At 44.5% G+C, this 20,864-nt stretch overlaps 1 protein-coding gene across 2 annotated transcripts in view; it reads left to right on the top strand.

Moving 5' to 3' along the window:
• LY86 (lymphocyte antigen 86) overlaps positions 1 to 20,864 on the top strand; it is a 51,194-nt gene that overhangs the window by 9,233 nt on the left and 21,097 nt on the right. For both annotated transcript variants that reach the window (XM_004281056.4, XM_033408030.2), the window contains exons 2-3: positions 17,122 to 17,208; positions 18,462 to 18,590. In XM_004281056.4, coding sequence (XP_004281104.1) covers positions 17,122 to 17,208; positions 18,462 to 18,590 — 216 coding nt within the window. The remainder of the gene's footprint in view (positions 1 to 17,121; positions 17,209 to 18,461; positions 18,591 to 20,864) is intronic.

The raw sequence follows: 20,864 nt of genomic DNA, 5'->3' as shown, positions 1-20,864 counted from the left end.
AACTCTACTTGCATAATTAATAAATCAAAACTTTGTAAATTTAACAAATTACTTTTCTTGCAGGCATATATCCATGGGTCAGAAATTTTTTAATAGAATTCTCTTAAACATGGAAACAAATACAGCGGATTTCCTTAAATGCTTTAAAATCTTTAAAGGCAGAGGCAAGGCAAGCAGAAATTATCGTGGTGATTGTTCCATTTACTATGACCCTTTCCTTAAACTAGTCTCAAAATATCGGTACTATGCGCTTAACTTTATTTCTTTATCATCTTTACATTGATGTTTATTCTTCCCTGTATTCTTATTTTTCTTGGAGTTATAAAAATACTTAGTGCAGTATTTTCCTAGCTGTCTAGTATGTTCCAGACCAAAGATGAATACTATCACTCAGACCAGCCAGGACGCAGGTTCTGAGTTACCAATCAGTTGATCCTAGGCCTGGCGGCACCGGGTCAGCAAGTTGAGGTCTCTGTACTTAAACTTGACCTATTACATCCTGAAGACCTTTTCAGCCCCTTGCCTTCACAGGGTTCCCTGTATCCTGCTGCTCTTTCATCAGTTGATGAGTGTTTTGCTGGGTCATTGTGATGCCATCCTGGCATTATTATGCATTAACCCAGCCTGTCAGCATTGCTGGAAACGTACACCTACCACCCTAATGTCAGAAATACAGTGAGAGGGGTCATTTAGAGGAGATGAAGAAAATTGCCAATGGCTCTCGGTTTGCTTGAAGCAGTGGTTGAACAGCAAGTATCAAGTGTCCAATTGTGTCTGAGGTTTTAGAGCTGGGAGCCAAAATAATGAGCTAGGAGTGTGTAAACACTGCCTGCTCTCGGAGTCTCAGCGGTGCTGGCTTCCTGGGGGAGCGGACCTTCAGAATTCTGGAAAGCAGTGACAGAGAGATGACCATGGTTCCCTTCCTGCAAAACTCATCATTTCCTTACATCTCACCCATTCCAGAAGCTATAGAGCTCGGCTCAAATACACTCATGGAAAAGGCAAATTATGAAGGAAGTGGGTCAGTTGTAATTTACAATAGGAAGTTACAGGGACTATAGCTCTCCTCTCATCTCGAGGAGGAAACTACTATTCAGCTCCATCCGATTGCTGTGTGGGATTGTGGGACCTGGGACATCCAACCTTCTGTTATACTTTTTCAGAAGAAAAGTTCCTAATCTAGAAGGACAACCTCCTAATTTATGAATACGGCAATTAGCCTAAGTGGTTTTTTTTTTTAACATCTTTATTGGAGTATAATTGCTTTACAATGGTGTGTTAGTTTCTGCTATATAACAAAATGAATCAGCTATACATATACATACATCCCTATATCTCCTCCCTCTTGTATCTCCCTCCCACCCTCCCTATCCCACCCCTCTAGGTGGACACAAAGCACCGAGTTGATCTCCCTGTGCTATGCGGCTGCTTCCCACTAGCTATCTATTTTACATTTGGTAGTGTATATATGTCCACGCTACTCTCTCACTTCGTCCCAGCTTACCCTGCCCCCTCCCCGTGTCCTCAGGTCCACTCTCTATGTCTGCGTCTATATTCCTGTCCTGTCCCTAGGTTCTTCAGAACCGTTTTTTTTCTGGTTTTGTTTTAGATTCCATATATATGTGTTAGCATACAGTATTTGTTTTTCTCTTTCTGACTTACTTCACTCTGTATGACAGACTCTAGGTCCATCCACCTCACTACAAATAACTCAATTTCGTTTCTTTTTATGGCTGAGTAATATTCCATTGTATATATGTGCCACATCTTCTTTATCCATTCATCTGTCGATGGACACTTATAGCCTAAGTGTTTTTAAACATTGTGCAGGCCAAAAAACACATCTGAAAGCTAGGAGCAAATCAAGCTCTAGCCATTTATGGCCTCTGCTGTAGAGAGGGGAGACTTTAGTCTGGTTATGCCTTTTTTTTTTTGCTACCTAGACCTCAATGGCTTCCCTTCCTGGACTCAGAGTATCTCTAGAAAACCATCTTACAGTTCAGTTTTAACAGCACTATCCTCTGTATCAAAGTGACGTCACCATATGCATCCCCAAGAATGCCAAATATGTAAAAGTTAGGTAACCAGTTACTCAATTTGGAATATTCTTGCTGGCCTAAGAATCAAGTATTCAAGTATGTCCAGTCCGTGCTATTTCCATCATCATCCAAACACCTGGAACTGCTAGTTAGATTTTGACACAGATCTGTTGAAATGCTTCTTGCCACCTACAAACTTCACTAAAATGTGTATTTCTAAAAAAACGCTAGAAAGCAGGAGGCCTAGAATATAAACTACTCTAAAGATGAAACTATTTCTTTGCATTTGTCTTTGAAACCACAACAATTAGTACCATATACATAGTCAATATTCATTATAAAGTAGAGGAATAAGTTTAAGTGTTAAGTTTAGAGTTTCCTGAGAAATGACCAGTGACACAGGAATTGAGTGCAAATTTATTTAAGAAATGATTCTGGGAAGAACCAGAAGAGAGTGAAAAAGTGAGGCAGGGAAGAAAAGGAAGCCAATCCAGGTAACCACTGTGGGCAACTGAAGCCTGGTCCTTCTGGGGACCCCTGGGAGACCCGTGAAACATGCCTTATGGTGGTCAGGTCTGAAGGGAGAAGAAATTGGGGCATTGGTCTAGCAACTTCTATCTGTCATGGTTGTTCCTGGGTACATTGACTCCCCAGCACTACTGGCTTGACAGTGTATAGAACAAGCTCACTCCCACATCCAGAGAAAGCCCTCAGGCAGTCATAGGTATCTGCAGGAAGGCTTTGGAGAGAATAAATCCCCTTTGTACATTGGAACTTCTCATATACACAAAAGCATTCATGAAGAGGACGCTGACAAAAGAGAGACAAAGACAACCCACAAAAAGTGGCCATTGCAGATGGAATGGGCAAGCTTCTGGTCTCCACATCATGAAAAACTGTCTTGCTATAAAACATCTGGGTACAATGTGACACAAATCTTTTTAAATGCATAGGTAAGCTCGCATGAAAGAACGGGAGGTTTCCAAGAGCCAGAGCTAAAAGAAAGCACAAAAGCAGAGTGGAAAGCCAGCACCGAAGCTATGTCTGTCCTCAGAACAGGTGTTTGACTCCGTGGGCCAGAATGTGGCTTCAATGGCTCTGTGAGAGCCTGGCAACCATGCCCTGTGCTGTGCAAGATGGAAATCAATCCCATCATGAAACAAGGACTGTCAAAGAGTTATAGCCACAATTAAAAGTGGACAAAAAAAAAAAAAAACACACATTCTTCAGCAAAATGGAAGACAAAGAAACTTATCTGACTCTGCTTGGCCTCTGGAGAAAGTAACTCTTCCCTGAGAAGCAGTAACTCCAGACCTGATATCACCACTGGTTTGGGGCTCAAACCTCTATATACAAAAATGTATATTCCCTTCATGATCCAAGCCTAGAAATGAAATTAAAGTGGGTCTTGATTGGGAATACCTGGGACATACTGACAGAAGAAAATGCAAACTTTCTCTGGAGGAATACATACTCTCAATTCAGGTTTCACATGATTTCTGAAGATTGAGCTCAAGATCCAAAATTTAAAAGCACAAGGAAATAAGCCACCATGAGGGAAAGTCAGCAGAAAAACAAAAAGCAAAATTATAGCCCTATATGTATTAGATTTGGAAAATATAAGATACAGAATATAAAACTGAGAACATGTCATTTGTTTAAAGAAATAAAAGAGGGAATCTAAAACATGAGCCAGGAAAAATACAATGTAAAAAAACACATCTGAAAGATTTGAAAAAGAATCAGAGAAGCCCTTAAAATAAAATATTTAATTGTTGAAATAAAAAAGTCATGGCTAGGTTAAAACACAGATTTTAAAATAGCTTAGAGAGAACTAATGAACTGGATGAAAGGTCTGGAGGTATTACTCAAAATGCGTCATGGAGAAATCGAGAGATATGAGCTACAGCTATAAAACAAAACAGAGATAATAGGGAAAAGGCAATTTCTGAAGAAAAGTACTGGGATTTCCTGGAATTAATGAAAGACATGAATCTTCAAATTCAGTAAACACAACAATTCCCATGTGGGATTCATAAAAAGAATTCCACAACTAGACCCATCGGAGTAAAACCACAAATTAACAAAGGAAAAAAAATAACTGGTATAAATATATAGCAAGAGAAATCATGTAGCAAAAAATTATATTTAGACTGATAGCAGATTTTATTATAGCAACAGCAATATACTCAGAGAAAAGAGAAAACAGCAATTGACTTCAACTTCTCTATTTAACTAATTACCACTCAAAAATAAGAGGGAATTAAAGACTTTTTCTGACAAACAAAATCTAGAGTTTGCCACCAAAATACTCACAGTAATGGAACTTTCTAAGGCAGGGGTCCCCAAGCCCCCAGGCCGTGGACCACTACTGGTCCATAGCCTTTTAGGAACCAGCCCACAAAGCAGGAGGTGAGTGGCGGGTGAGCAAGCGAAGCTTCATCTGCTGCTCCCCATCACGAGCATTACCGCCTGAACCATCACCCCCCCACCCCCACTCCCCCCACCCCCGCACCCCGTCTGTGGAAAAATTGTCTTCCACAAAACCGGTCCCTGGTGCCAAAAAGGTTGGGGGCCACTGTTCTAAGGGATACTTCAGAAAGAAATAAAATGTTCCCAGAAATAAGTTCTGAAATGCAAGATGGAATGGGAGAAAAGAATTAATACATTAAAAGAAACAATGAATGATAATAATATCTAATTTGAAACAGGAATGTATTTGTTTCCTATTGTTGCATAATGAATTACCCTAAAACTTAGCAGTTTAAAACAACAATCATTACTATCCCACAGTTTTTAATGGCTGAATAACTTACATATATATAACTATAATAAAATGTTTATCCATTCATCCATCAATGGACATTTAGGTTGTTTCCGTGTCTTGACTATTGTAAATAATACTGCTGTGAACATGGGGGGTGCAGATATCTTTCCGAGTTAATGTTTGTGTTTCCTTTGGATCTATTCCCAGAAGTGGAATTGCTAAATCATATGGTAGTTCTATTTTTAATTTTTTGAGGATCTACCAGATTGAATTTTAAAAATAAGCTCTCTGCTCTTTAAAGAAATGTACCTAAAATACAAATCTACAGTGAACATCACACTTAATGGTGAAACATTGGAAACATTCCCTTTAAAACCAAGAACCAGAAAAGAGCACCCACCATGACCAGTTATATTGAGCATGACACTGAAGGCCCTCACCAGCACAGTAAATAAAATGTTTAAGGATTTGAAAAGAGGATACAAAATATTATTATATGCATACAATATGACTGTCAACATAGAAAAACCTAATTAAAATTTATTGGAATTAATGGGAGTTGAACTAACAATTTATTTTGAAATCAGTGTATTATATTATTCCAAAAGATAGCTAGCATACGTAGCTTTGGTTAATTCACTTTCACAGATGTAGAATATATCATTATTTGCATAGACTAAAATTATATACATTCTCCTTTTTTTAAATCTTTTTTTTAAACTTATTTATTTTAGTTATTTATTTTTGGATCTGTTGGGTCTTCGTTGCTGAGCATGGGCTTTCTCTAGCTGAGGTGAGCAGGGGCTACTCTTTGTTGTGGTGCACGGGCTCCTCATTGCGGTGGCTTCTCTTGTTGTGGAGCATGGGCTCTAGGTGCATGGGCTTCAGTAGCTGCAGCACGCAGGCTCAGCAGTTGTGGCTCGTGGGCTCTAGAGCCAGGCTCGGTAGTTGTGGCGCACAGGCTTAATTGCTCTGCGGCATTTCGGATCTTCCCGGAGCAGGGATTGAACCCGTGCCCCCTGCATTAGCAGGCAGATTCTTAACCACTGCACCACCAGGGAAGCCCCTATACATTCTCCTTTTAATAAATATTTAGGTTGCCTCCAATTTTTCACAATTACAAACGGTTGTGAGCATCTATTATTTATGTCTCCTTATGTCAGAAAATGCTTCCCAACCCAGGACTTTTCTTTCCATTTCTCTGAGGCTTAATTAAGCCTAGGCAAAGGTATGTAGAAGAATTTCTCTAGTTTAACCAGTTTTGTCTAGTAATGTTTCCATACAATAACAGTTTTTAAATGCTATGTTCTGAAAACACATGAAAAGATGGCCAAAAAAAAAAAAAAAGGCTGAACGATATCCAAATGGTTCCAATGATGGTGTGAAGGAGATGGGTGAGGTGTCAAGTCAGGTCTGCTTGAAACTTTGCAGTGATCAGCTCACATGCTGCACTGAACTTGTGTGCAGGTCATTGGGGCAGGTAGTCTGTGGTTATTCAGTAAGTGCGTGACTCATTTATTAATCTGAAGTCAGGTTTCCATCTTATTTTTCATGTCAGTTTGCAATCTTCCAACAGAATTATTTTTATATTTTTAGCAAAAGTATTTTTAATCCTCTAAACAGGAGGAAACTAATAGGATTGTGTTGATTCAGGAAGCAGAGAAATGAGTCCTTTTCTTAATTAGTAATTTATTTTGCTGGCAGAGGATCCAAACTAAAGGCAGCTGGTTCTTTTCTCCTCCAGTATCGACCAGTGAGTGCTTGTAGACCTATGTCATTCCTGTCACGGGATTCTGTTCCTGGGTGGTCCATGCCACACAATGAGAAACATCCTTCTCCTTCCCATCAGGGAGAGCTCTACTGCAAAGCTGGGACATCCAGCAGATTCATTCTGGTTCCATCTCCTAATGTGAGACATGCAAGAATAAGTGGTGAACCAGTTCTGGGAATTCGGAATCCTGCTTCCTGGATTTCAGTACAAGACATCCTGGTGGAAACTCTCATTGGGTACCGACTCCACCTTCTCAGTAAATCTCCAGGGTGTTTTTAGGAAGAGTCGATTAAATGCTCTGGAGATACTGTGCCTCTTATTCTCTCATGAAGGATGCATCTGTGATCCCCCTTGAACACTTCCTCTCCCTTTCAGTGCCTTCTGTTGGGCACTCATGCTCATTCCATATCAGGGTGGTCAATTCAGAAACAGTATCACTCTCTGGACCCTTTCCTGACTGCTAACAGTGAAGAAGACGGTCTTTACATGTGTTATGGACTGTATTGTCTCCCCAAAAGTCATGTGCTGAAGCTCTAAACCTCAATGTGATGGTATTTGGAGGAGGGGTGTTTGGGAGGTAATTAGGGTTAGATGAGGTCATGAGGGTGGGGCCCTGTGATGGAATTAGTGACCTTCTAAGAGGAAGAGACCAGAGAGGTCTCTCTGTCTCTGCCATATGAGGACACATGGAGAAGTCAGCAAACCAGGAAGAGGGCTCCTACCAGGAGCCAAATCAGCCAGAATCCTGATCTTGGACTCCCCAGTTTCCAGAACTGTGAGAAATTAAGCCACCCAGTCTGTGGTGTTTTGTTGTGACAGCCTGACAAACTAAGACAAACCATCAGCTCCGTCAGTAGTCTTGCCTCCTAGGAAAAGTGTACATTGATGTTTCCTCCTGTGACTCTGATGGAGGGTTGGAGGCAGCAGTGGACACTTTGTTACCCAGTGTGGGGAAAGCAGGACTCAAGGAGGAAGAAGTATATAGTAAGTTGCTCTCACTCTAGAAAGCACTGGGGAAACAAGTCATAAGAATTAGCACTTGTTCTGCAGGCCTCCATGTGACGGCATGACAAGAACTTCCTCAGGGGTCCTGAACACAGCGCTGGGAAGGATGGGGGGCTATGGAAGGAAACCCCCATCACGGCTGGTCATCCAAGCCGCCCTCCCCCAGATGGACATTAACAACAATTAGCCACTGCTGCGTGTGCATCTCACAGCTTCTAGGATTTGATCGTTCCTGAGAACTTCCACCTCATGTCATGGAGGGAGTTTTGCCTGAACCTTGAAGGCTGAGTGGGCAAAGAAGTTGTCAACCCCCTGTAGTTGTTGACTACAGCCCCTTTCCCGATTCCTCCCAGGGAACAAGCTTCTTGGGCAAGTGTTTCTCTTAAGAGGGCATGCCTACCAGGCTGGAGGGAATGTAACATGCACGGCCACTCTGGAAAATTGGCTGTTTCTTATAAAACCAAACATACGCTTACCATATAACCCAGCAACCTCAGTCCTGGGTATTTATCCCAGAGAAATGAAGACCATGTTCATACAAAAACTTGTATGTGAAAGCTCTATTTCTAATAGTCCCAAACTGGCCAGATGTCCTTCAACAGGTGAGTAGTTAAACAAGCTGTGAAACGTCCACACTACGGGAAAACAACTCAGCCACAAAAACGAATGAGACACACATCCACCTGGATGGGTCTCCAGGACACCATGGAGAATGAAAAAAAATCCAATCTCAAAAGGTTGCATATGAGGTGATCATTTTGTAATGTATAAAAATATTGAATCACTATGCTGTATACCTGAAACTAATATAATATTGTAAGTCCACTATACTTCAATTTTAAATATATATATATATATGACAAGTTAAGAAGCAAGTGTACATATTGTATGGTTCCATTTGGATAACATTCTCAAGATGACAAAATTATACTGCTGGAGCAGTGATTCATGGTTTCTGGGGTGTAGGGAAGGGGAGGTGGTGAAGGGAGTGCCTGTCAAAGGACAGCATGAGGAGCGTTCTCTGTGTCTGTATCTTGACTGCGGTGGTAGTAGCTGAAGGAGTGAATAACAACACCGTTACTAAGATTGTGTTTAACCTGCAAAGGGGCCAGGCCAGGTAGTGTGGAGTGAGAGCATGGGAGATACGCCTTGCATGCAGAAGACAGTTTGACTCTATGTTGACTATAAAATGAGAGATTTAGAGTGTACATGTATCTTTTATTGAGTTTGTGTTTGGGCCACGTAGTATCGTAATTAGGTGATGGAAGTGTTATGCTCCAGGTGAAAGCAGCAGCCTCTTCTGGTTTGTCTTTGTATCCCCAAGGCCTAGTGTTCTTCCTGCCATGTGTCGGGTGCTCAGTAAAATGAATGAGAGGCTAAGTTGCAGTTCCCATTCTCCAGCCACTAAGATGCACTGTCATCTGTAAGACAGGTTCAAGTTTGCTCGTACGCTCATGTTAAGATGTTTTGTGGCACCGTGACACCCCCTTGGTAACACACAATAAAACTGTGCATTTAGTGTTTATTGTCAATCTACACTTGAGATGCAAAAGATGAATCTTAATAGCTTCAAATGGGTCGTTATTTTCCTTGAGACATTTGGCGAGGTGTTTTGGATGAACCCTCATCCTCATTGCCATGTCTCTCTTTTTGGTCTCTAATGCGTATAATATCGCACAAAAACCATCTCCCCCTAAGCTCGTGGAAGCCAAACACAGGTTACTCCTGGGGAGTGGAATTCAGAGGCCAGAAGAGGATGCAGGTTCACACCCCTTCTCCATCAATACTGAGTTCCAACGAATCCGATTTCCTTTGCAGTTAAAAGCAGACAAGGTGAGGGATCCAGAATTTTGAACTTGGCCGCCCAAACCTACCTTCACACGCAAAAATGCATTCACCAGGCTTACCAGGCAGCCTGCGGGCTGTAGGAATTCTTGCCCTCTGTACAGCTACAAACAGGAGCTGTTCCACTGTGATGGTGTTCATGCATTTTGGTCGTGTTTGGTATCAGGGACCATGTTCAAGCATTTTCAAACACCCACTCTACACGTTCAAGCTGAAGAAACAGAAAGCCAGATTGTATACCCAACTTTGGCCAGGTGAGTCAGTTCCCAATGAAATGCCGACCAAAGAGACTGGAATGGGGGCAGAGCTACTATTATTTGAAATATAATAGCCCATCGGGGAGCTTTGCGGTGCTATTCTATAGTAATAAGATTTGACAGGTGGAGAAAAAAGGAGAGATCAGGAAATAACAGAACAACTAGCTAGAATACATTTACCACCTTGTTAGTCATTTCTTTCTCTTCAGTGGCAGGGAAGGAGGATGAGGGAATGGGGGAAGAAACACACCACAACACATCAAGGACAAAAAAGAGGATATTAATTTTCTGTTGCCATGGTAATGGATTTCCAGCAATGGCTTCTCACCGAAGACTTCCCCCCCATCCATATTTTTTAGGGATCCATAATGACCCTTGAATGTTATCCTAGGAATCACACAAGAAAATTAAAACCCCCCCATGAAAATACTGCCATGTAAGAAAGGAAACTTTCAGATCCATGCACAACCAGGCCTGTACTGTAAACAGTACAAGCTTGCAGAGCTGGTAATCACCCAACCTAAAAGAAGAAGTCAAAAGCAAGACTGTTTGTTTTGTTTTATTTGCAAAAGAATTCTGAAAGATAGTAGAGGTACATCTGCTAATATTTGGCCTGGGACTAGATTTTCAACCACACTCAGAAACTCCATCCTAAGTGCCAAGGCAAATACCCTGGTTATTATGATGATGAATTAATATGTACTAACACCTTTCCAAAGAGCCTTCCAAGTGTGGGGAAAATCAATCACTGGCTTCAAAACTCAGGCTTCCCAAGTGATCCCTGGCACCCATCACAGATGGACGTGAGAGCCCAGCTTCCCTCCTGGTGTCATCAAACTGCCCAACCTTCTCTCCTTTTCATCTATTTGTCCAACCAGTTGAGATTCATGGGCGTGTCCAGTACTAGATGCTGGTTATCTAAGGATGGATAAATAAGACCGAATTCCTAACCTCCACAGCTCATACCCTAGTGTCATCGACCTATGCGAGATACAAACCAGCAAGAGTTCCCGCACTTCACGATGATAAAGGTATGATGAAGACGTACAGAGCGAGCCATGCACGAGAGACCTCAGGAAGGACAGGTCAGGAAACTCCAGGGCATCCTGGGGAGGAGAGTGGTTGAGCCGGATTGTGAAGATACAAAAGGCAGGAGAGAGACGAACAAGGTTTTCCTCTAGGAGATCCAGCCCTCTCTCGTTTACTGGAAATTGTCCAAATTTTCATGCTGCAGATAGAGGTAAAGAGTTTCAAAAGGTAGAGAATAAAGCGAGAGCCATTTATGCTGCAGCTCTGAGTTAGCACCTGCGCTGGAGAGACATGAGGTCAGGCGCAGTGAGAAGGGGAGAGTATCAAAAATAGAAGAGGATATGACAGAATGATATATAAGGGAAAAGTCCCACCCTCTTGGGCCTGACCTTGGTTGAGGAGGCAGGACAGTATCATATAAGATAGCATGTATGTAGTATGAATACTAGGTAGTCTACGCTAAGTAACTGGCATAGATCTAAGTGCGTAGGGACAGAGAGAAAGAAGCTGGGGGAACAAGGCAACATTTCCCAGAGAGGCCAGGATTTGGACAGAAAGGAGAGAACTGATCGCAGGCAACGAAAGCACAGGTCAGATCCTGTCACGCCCTTCCTCTAGAACCATCGATGGCTCCCCAGGCACCGTTTCTGGCTCACTCTCTATGCTTCCCTGGGACGAGGACAGCCCTATCTATAATACTTCTAAAAACTAAGTTGGCTTTTTCTCACCCTCAGCCCCTCTTATATGAGCCAGTTTCTTAAGATAAATCTCTCGATAGACAGATATTATATATATTATATTTCTATTATTACATGATAACTATCCTCTATGTGTTATATCTGTGTCCATGTCTAGCTAGCTAGCTAGATATCATCTCTATATATCCTACTGCTTCTGCTTCTCTGAAAAACTGTAATATATCGGGTTTTATTAAAGAGCAAGAAGCTATCCAGTGCTATTTTATTAACCAACCAGAAGCAGACCAGCTTTCCTCACATTCAGTTTGCCCAAGATTTTCTTCTCTCCATAAACCATTAGAGTCGATTTCACCAGTGCATCCGAGCGATGTGCTGACAGTAAGCCCCTCCCCTGTCTCTGTTGTCCTTCTCTACCCTCCCCAAGCCATGCCTCTATTGGAAACGTGCCATAAAACATGCCGTGGAATATCGAACTCCCCTGGAGCAGCCTGTTTTCTGCCAACAGCACACGGAGGAAGCGATATCAGCTCCTAAAGTCATGGGTTAAGGGATGGGTGGGTTAAGGGATGTTAGAAGAAAATCAGTGCTCTGGATCTCAGGATGTAGCCCACCTAAGTGCTGGAGGGGAGCACAGAGAAAGAGGGAAGGAGTGGGAGGGAGAAAGAGAGAAAGAAGGAGAAAGAGAGAGAGGCTACCTTCACGCAGCAGGAAGGTCGTGGACAGCCTTGGATGGACTTGGACGTGAACGTGGGGAAGGCTAGTGGAGGGGAGGCCGGAGGGGTGTCAGCTCTTTTTCAGGGTGACACTGCTGTCGGAATTCCACCCTCCCCACCATGGGAGCAGGAAAGCCAATTCTTCACCCACTTTGCAACAATATTTAAAACCTAAACAATAGAACTCCAAGCACACGTGCGCACACGTGAACAAGTGTGAGTAAAACTAGTCAAATCTGAAAGAGCCCTGTGGGTTGTACCAACATTGGTCTCTTTGTTTTGATACTGTACTATGCGTAAGATGTCACCGTGGCGGGGAAGCTGGGTGAAGGGTACCTGAAACTTCTATCTTTTTGCAACTTCCTGTGAGAATACAATGATTTCAAAATACAAAAATTTTGTAAAAGCCTCAAGCCGAGCTATGAAATTGGAAAATGAGACTCGCAGCATGAGAGACAGCCCCCCGTCCTCTGTCCTTCAAACCATGAAACCAGCAGCACAGAGGATGGACACAGGGCACAGAGCAACAACCACGGACTCGAGGACCTAGGGATGCGTGGCCCGCCCGAGACACACCGGCTCCTGGCCCCACCAGGCCCTCGGCCCCGCCATCCTCGGGGAGGAACTGCACTTCCAGAGGCTGAGTTTTGTCTTCTTCTCCCTGATTCCAGTTGAGAGCCCAACGCTGGCCAGAAACACCCCAGGCCAGCTCATCCTCTCCTGGACAACTGCCCAGGGCCAGCCCTGCCAGGGAGAGCACAGGCAACGAACAGAACTCAAGGCCCAAGAATGGCTCTGAAGCTGAGATGTGTAAAGAACCTGCACATGCTAAACCTTACCCGTTTATCCAAGTCTATGCTACTCCATGAAGGCGCATGAAACAGTTCCAGGACGCATTTGACTGCCCTTAGCAGGAATGCAGATGCCGCTGGCTGCTTCCCCAGCCTCTCTCCCCACCCACCGAGGGATTTCCTGTCAGCCGTTTGGAGGAGTCTGCCTTCCAGGCACACCTGTCCCCGGTGTGTGTGGACAGCAGGGCAGGTCGCGGCGCGTCGGCCTCGCCCACTGTAACTGCGGGCCTCTCTTAGGCAGAAGTCACACATGAGGACAGAACAGACAGAAAGGGGGTATAGCTTAGAGGCAAAGGAAAACATATTTTCCATGAACAGGTCATATATTTTCCTATGAAGCTTTGCCTCTTTCCTCAGTCCATTCACTGCTATACGTTGAAGTGTCTGGAAGAAACATGTATCTCTGCCCCCGAAGCCCAGGAACGCCAGCTCTCATTAACTTTCCCATTTTATTCATTCAGAGGATCCACATTCGGATAATCCAATGTATATGTGGTCAAAATTACCTGAGGCAAGTGTCCAAGGAAAAGTCCCCCCACCCTTGCCCCCAATCAATTCTTACACTGTATAAGGAGAACTCCTTTAAAAATGCAACCCACTGTCTTGAATTTTGGTAGGTGATTCTGAGGCATTTGTCTGGCAATTGAGAAAGCAATTCTTTAAAGCAATGGTTCTCCACCAGGCGAGTTTGTCCCCCAGGGGATATTTGGCAATGTCTGCAACCTATTTGGGCTCGAATTGGGGCTGGGATGTTACTGGTTTCTACTGGGTAGAGGTGTTGCTGCACGGGACAGCCACCCCCCAAAAAAGATTTCTGACCCAAAATGTCAATAGTGACAAGGTTGAGAAATCTGGCTTTAAAGTTCTGCACAAGTTGATTACAGATAACCTCTATTATTCATTCAACAAACCACTACTTGGAACCTAGTATAACCTTAAGATATTATGCTGGGCCCTGAAGCAGGGGAGCCTGCCTTGAAGCATCTAGTAGAGGTTTACAGGAAAATATAATGTCGTGTAAAGCAGCGGTCCCCAGTGTTTTTGGCACCAGGGACTGGTTTCGTGGAAGACGGTTTTTCCACAGACAGGGGGTGGGGGGTTTGGGGGTGTAGGGGTGGTGCACGCGGTAATGGGAGCCATGGGGAGCACCAGATGAAGCTTCGCTTACTTGCCCGCCGCTCACCTCATGCCGCGTGGCCCCGGTTCTTAACAGACCTTGGACGCTATCGGTCCAGAGCCCATGGGTTGGGGACCCCTGGTATAGAGCATGCCAAGCGCCAGAGTGAAAATACAAGTCAAAAGAGGAAAGGCTATAAGTGTGCGAGGCTGGGATTGGGGGGATGGGAGGAATGGATGTCATTTTCCCCAAGACAACTGCAAAGTGCATACTCACTCCCAAATATAAAATTCACTCTTAAATATAAAATTTGCTCTCAAATATAAAATTGAAATAACTGCTAGAAAAGAGCACCAAAGCCCTAAGCACTTTTTAAGCAATCTATCCTTCTGTTTTTATACTCACATCCTCAGAGAGGAGCAATCTGCTGCTTCCTTTTTAACTTTGTTTCTTATTAAGATTATTTTCCTAACAAGAATATTTTTCCAGTGCCAGGGAGATGTTTTATTTCCTTCTCCTGCCCTTAGTTTATTCTCTCCATCTATACATTTAAAATATTGATAAGCACAGTGTAATTTTGCACCTGCTAATTAGCTAAGCGACACACGGTTAGCCTCTTTTACCTTTCCGCAGATCGCAACTTCAATTCGCTCACAATTTTGAGGATGCACATTCCCAAACGTCTGTTAGTTGGTCTCTTTTTCGATCCCGAGGGCCAAATGTGTAGCAGAAACAATTGTCTCCTTACCCCCTGGTCCCATTTTCCAAGACGAAAGAAACGTCGTCTTGGATGACACGAAGATGCCAGTGAAGAAGTAAACTCAGCATAAGAGAAAATGGCTTTTATCCCCCCAGAAAATTAGTGACCAGATCATAGGGGGGTTCATCAAACGAAAGTGCACCTAGATTGATTCGCAAGGCTGAATAGCCTAGTGCTCATTTCCACGGCAGATATCACAGACAGTTATATGCCCTCCAGGTCAGCGATGTGGGTGATTAAACGGTCTGGAACGCTCCCATCGACAATGTGAGCTCATAGCTAAGCCGAAATTGAAGCCAGTTATGAAACAGAACTGCCAGATGCCATATGTCTGCATGCAAATGCCATATGTCTGCATGCAAATGTTCCAGGCGATCTTACTAATCAGAAACTTAGCATACGTCTTCAAGGCTCTACTTGTGAGTGCCTCTGTGCAGTACTGGGTGGCAACTTCTTATTTATTTGTTTTTAAGTCTGGGTTTGAACCTTGACTCTGCCACTTTCTAGTTCTTGAACCTAGGTAAGTCAGCACCACCTCTCTGAGTCTTTATTTTCCCACCTGTGAAATAAGGACAGTCACGCCTATCTCTCAAGATTGTCATTCATTCTATCAGTCTAGGTCCGGTCAGGAATTCAGAGACCCTGTCAGTCATCTCCACGGAGAAAATTTAATACAGAGTGTTGGTTAAGCAGTTGTTAGAGAACCAGAAAAGCAGAAGGAAGCAGTGAGGAAGCAGCTGCTCCCAGAGGGCTATGAGCAGAGGACAGAGGTTAGGGTTGTTAGAACCTGGAAGCTTGAAAGAAGGGCCTGAGGTGCTGAGACGCTGCCAGCTGGGGAAGGGGTGATGGCCTCCGAGGTACCGTCATCACAGAAGCTTGGAGCCAGTAGAGCTGAGCCTCAGCTGATGCCAAGAAGGTGCAAAACTCCAATAATAAAAAAATAAGGCAAAATAAATAAAGTGTAGTATAAAGTAAAAAAAAAAAAAAAAGAGAGAGAGAGGGAGGGAGAGCTGGACACTGGAACCAACAGCCACTGCCAGGGTGACAGGCCATCGCCGGGCGACACGCTCAAGCATCAGCAAGCAGGTAAGAAGAAGCAAGTCCTTCGCCCGCTCAGCCCCAGTCTGACCTCCGGCACATCTCTGGCAGGTGGCAAAGGAGAAACGTGGTTGAAGAGCGCCCCCAGCTTCACACAGCAGAGCCCTGGAGGGTGGATTTGAAGCTGAGGTAGCTTCATACGTAGCCCATTCGTCCACTCACGTGTGCATTTATGGAGTGCTCACTACGTGTCCGACTGCAGGGCTCTGTGCTAGGCACGGGGGAGTCTGAAGAATTAAGTCGAAAGCTCGTAAAGTGCACAGTTCAGTGACTCACATAACACAGACTCTCAGTTAAAATCAGTCGTCCTCTCTGGGGCCCAGTGGGAAACATGAAGGAAAAGGACATGGAAAGCAAAACAATACAAACAAAACAAACACTGGCTCTTGCCTCTAGGAGCTCTGTGTTTAGGTTAATTATTGTGGGACAAGTCAAAGAGCAAAGTACAAAGTCATACGTGCTTGTATACTTTAAAAAGTATTTCGAAAAAAAAAAAAAAATTGGGGCTTCCCTGGTGGCGCAGTGGTTGAGAGTCCGCCTGCCGATGCAGGGGACACGGGTTCGTGCCCCGGTCCAGGAAGATCCCACATGCCGCAGAGCAGCTGGGCCCGTGAGCCATGGCCGCTGAGCCTGCGCGTCCGGAGCCTGTGCTCCGCAACGGGAGAGGCCACAGCAGTGAGAGGCCCGCGTACAGCAAAAAAAAAAAAAAAAAAAAAAGTATTTCGGATACAGGAAGGAAGGAAGGGAGGAAGGAAGGAATAAAACAGGTATTGAGGACATGGGGAGGGGGAAGGGGAAGCTGGGACGAAGTGAGAGAGTGGCATGGACGTATCTATACTACCAAACGTAAAATAGATAGCTAGTGGGAAGCAGCCGCATAGCACAGGGAGATCAGCTCGGTGCTCTGTGACCACCTAGAGGGGTGGGATAGGGAGGGTGGGAGGGAGACGCAAGAGGGAGGGGATATGGGGATGTATGTATACGTATAGCTGATTCTCTTTGTTATAAAGCAGAAACTAACACACCATTGTAAAGCAATTATACTCCAATAAAGATGTTAAAATAAATAATAATAATTAAAAAAAGAAAAAAGAATTGCTGTACACTTTGAATACGAGCTTGCAGCATGTGCAGTGTCCTCACACCTAATCCGCTGTCTTCTTCTTGGCAGACGCATTACAAGATTTTGGCTTGTCTGTTGACCAGTGTCTCAAACAAGTAAAACCAAATATCAACATCAGATTTGGAATCATTCTGAGTAAGTAAAAATTATTGACATGATATAAAACATTACACAACCTCTTCGCGGCCCAGACGCCCAGTTGCCCGTGTTTACTGTGGCGGCTGTGGCGACACCACTGCTCCCATCTCTCTCTGGAATTAACTCTAGTACCATTTTCGTTTTCGTTTCTCTCTCTGGGTAATATCCAGATAGAGCCGAACTCTCACTTAATGCTGTGCTTTTGTACCAAAAAGACCCCAGGCACTCATTTGGGTATTACAAGCACCTGGAATCAGTATATGCAGCAAAATAAAGAAAATATTTTGAGCCTAAATATTGGTGTCTGCTTGAGACCTTTTTTGCTTAGTTATCTCAGCCCCAAACAAGCCACAACCAGCAGCATGGTTTATCTTTGCATTATTTCATTCCCCAAATAGCTCTTATAAGTTCTTAAACCTTGACACAGGCAAAGACATGGAATATCTTCTCCCTGCACCCCAATCCATGAGCCAGAATGCTTTCTGATTGTTTATTTTTACGTGGTCGTGTCATTACCGTTGCTCATTACATTGCTATAGCTGCTAGTGTATCTCCTCTCTAACACAGATTCATCAAAATCAGGGCAGAAGGAGTTAATAAACTGAGCATGTGGGATCACTCCAGAGAAACGGAGGGAACATTCCGGAGGCCAAGAACTCTCATGCATCTTCATATTTCCAGACCCTGCACAGCCTCTGGGCTCTATACCAGCAGCTCCATGGATGCTTTAGGGAGAGACAGAGAGGAAAGAGGAATAGAAGGAGGAGCGAGTGAAACATAAAAGGGAGGGATGGAGAAAAAGGCAGAAAGTCGGGAGCCAGCTCTGCAGAGCAGCTGGAAGCTTCCCGTGTGACAACGGGACAATGTCTGCCTGCCATCAGCGGTGAGGGTAGGCAGGCTGGACCACAGCCCACCGCTCTCAGGGGAGGCACCTGGGACTACGTAGCTGAGAAGCTGTGGAAGCCAGGCCCCCGGCCGCCACATTCAGGGGCCATGGCATCAGGCCAGGGGAGCAGGTCAGCTACCTGCTCCAAGCAGATGAAGTTCGTGAAAGGGCCGCATTTCATCCCCAGGGCTGTCCCAGTAGCGTTGCCCCAATGCTGTTTTACCAAAAAAGAAAACTGTTCCCCATACAGTGCAGATTTCTGGAAAAGAAAGGTCCTTTGGCTCATGCTTTTATGAGTTTTGAACACTGTGATGGACAGCAAACCCCACACTAACAGGAAAGCTGGTCTTCCCTTTCCCTTCAGGGGAGGACATCAAGGAGCTGTTTCTGGACATTGCTCTCTTCAGTAAAGGCCTGTCCATTCTGAACTTCTCCTACCCCATCTGTGAAGTGGATCAACCCAAGTTTTCTTTCTGCGGAAGAAGGAAAGGAGGTAGGTGTCTGGCTGGCTGATGGCTGGCTGAGGCCCAGAGGGAGGTGGACAGGAGCTCACGGTGGAGGTCAGGACACCCAGGCCGGCGTCTGGGTCTCCCCCCTCACCTGTGGACGAGCTTAACCTCACGTATCATCACGTGTTGTGTAAAAACGACCACACGGCCCATCCCACAGGGCCTGCCTTACGGGGGAGTGTGAACAGCAAATGAAACGTGCCTATCGGGTGTTTACAAAGAGAAACTTGTTACTGTCAGTGGTGGCACCTTGTGAAAAATGACTAGCGACAGAAAGAACCAGTAGCTTCCCCAAATCCACTGAGATTCAGTGTTTCCAGGCTTCTCGTCAGCGATCCCTTTAGTGGCAGGGTCTCCTCGATATACGCTGGCGGGATAAAATGAAGCTTTCCAAATGTCACTGTTGAACTGTGGTCATTCCCTTTGAGCCAATGTCCAATAGGGACATTAGGTATCTTGATTCAAAATATACTGAATAGAAGTGTGAAACCCGCTGTATTATCTCCTCTTTCTCCAATTCACCAACCCCCAACCCTCTGCTAGTCTTACCCTACTCTGGCCTGTCCCCCGCCACATCCTCCTTTGTCCTCACCACCGTCTTCACTGAGGCCCTGAGATGCCTCTGTGTATTTAACTAAAACTTGGGTCTGACCTGTGACTGACCTTCCCCGGAAGCTGCTCTCGTCCCCCTTCCCAGGGCCTCCTTCCCGTCCCCGTCGGCCAAGGGGGAGCAGCCCCTTAATCCCACAGCCCACAAACACCTGCTTCTCTATTTCCACATTCACGCAAACTAGAGAGAAATCAGCCAGTTATGCTTTCTGAACAAACAATCGAGAAGAATTGGGGTCCCCTTCCCATCCTAAGGGATGCAGACAAGGGAGGTTTGTGCAGGAAAATGGGGGAATTTAGGGCGTGCAGGCTGGAAGGAGCAGGCTGGACTTGGCTGTGACGTGCAGGCGACAAGCCTCAGCTCAGTCCTCCCTCGCGACCCTCCTCTCTGCTCCCCGAAGTGTGGGACTCATAACTCAGTTCTAGCACCTGCCATGTTGGCCTCCAATCGCTCACTCTCATTTGTCATCGCCCATAGACTTCCTGTGGATGGGGTGCTACCATCTCCACCTTCTTATTCCCAGGATATTGAATGCACTGATACATAGGGAGTGCTAAGAACAGCACATAGACAGTGAAATAGCTAATGCAATAGTAAGCACTGGTAGCACACACTGTTCTAAGAGCTTTTCATCCAGTGAGTCATTTGCTTCCTACCCCACCCTCAAGAGTTAGTATTATTAATACTCTACAGATGCAGAAAACAAGGCACAGAGTTTTAGGACCTTGTGCCGTCACAGAGCTGGTGAGGGACCCATGGCTTCAACCTGGACAGGCTGGCTCCAGAGCCGTAATCTTGGCTTCTAAGGAATGAATGAGCAAAAGAACAAACAATGAAATGTATGAATGTGCTTTTGACCAGGAGTTTATTTAAAATTTATTATTTAAGAACTCTTTCTGGCCAGTGATCTGACTTTGTTTCGAATCAGGACATTTTAAAATTCTTAACTAACCTACCAAAGAATGATTAGTCAGTTTTCCTTTTTCAACTTACTGGAAATATTTCTGATTAATCGGGTGCATTGATGTATTTCCCCAGCACGGTGAACTCTTCATGAGTTGGCCCCTATTTAACTTTTTCTACCTGCCCTCGGCCATGCCTGTACCAAACTCCTCACCCTACAGTCAGTCTCCTTCCCATTTCCTTCCTTCCTTCCTTCCTCCCTCCCTCCCTCCCTCCCTTCCTTCCTTCCTTCCTTCCACACTAAGTCCCTACTCCATGCCAAGCACTTTGGGGAGCCTGAAGATGAACCAAAAATAGTTTCTGCCTTCAAAGCCATTCATGACGGTCTGAAGGGATTGGAGAGTCACAAGACAACTCTTCCAAGTTGCATTAAAGAGGTATAAAATGCCAAGGAAACTGGATGGGTAGAGGTCGTTCCCAATGGATTCAACCTGTTGGAGCAGGGCAATCTGGGAAATGTAATACAGAATTACTTTCCTGATTGCCTTAGGTTCTTTGAAAGCCAGTTAGAGGCTATATTAATATAGCATAAAATGCTGATGTTCTGCAAGCATTCCTGATTTTACAGAATGTTTTGGAGGATCTCAAAGCATCTTGAACTGATAACTAAATAATAAGACCCCTGAGAAAGACTGACGTCTTCATAAGCTGATACCTCTAGCCAGCGTCTACTGTCCTATCTCCC

Source organism: Orcinus orca, chromosome 10 (assembly GCF_937001465.1).
Source record: "Orcinus orca chromosome 10, mOrcOrc1.1, whole genome shotgun sequence".
NCBI classification, from domain to species: Eukaryota; Metazoa; Chordata; class Mammalia; order Artiodactyla; family Delphinidae; genus Orcinus; species Orcinus orca.
This window is presented reverse-complemented; position numbering and strand designations above follow the sequence as displayed.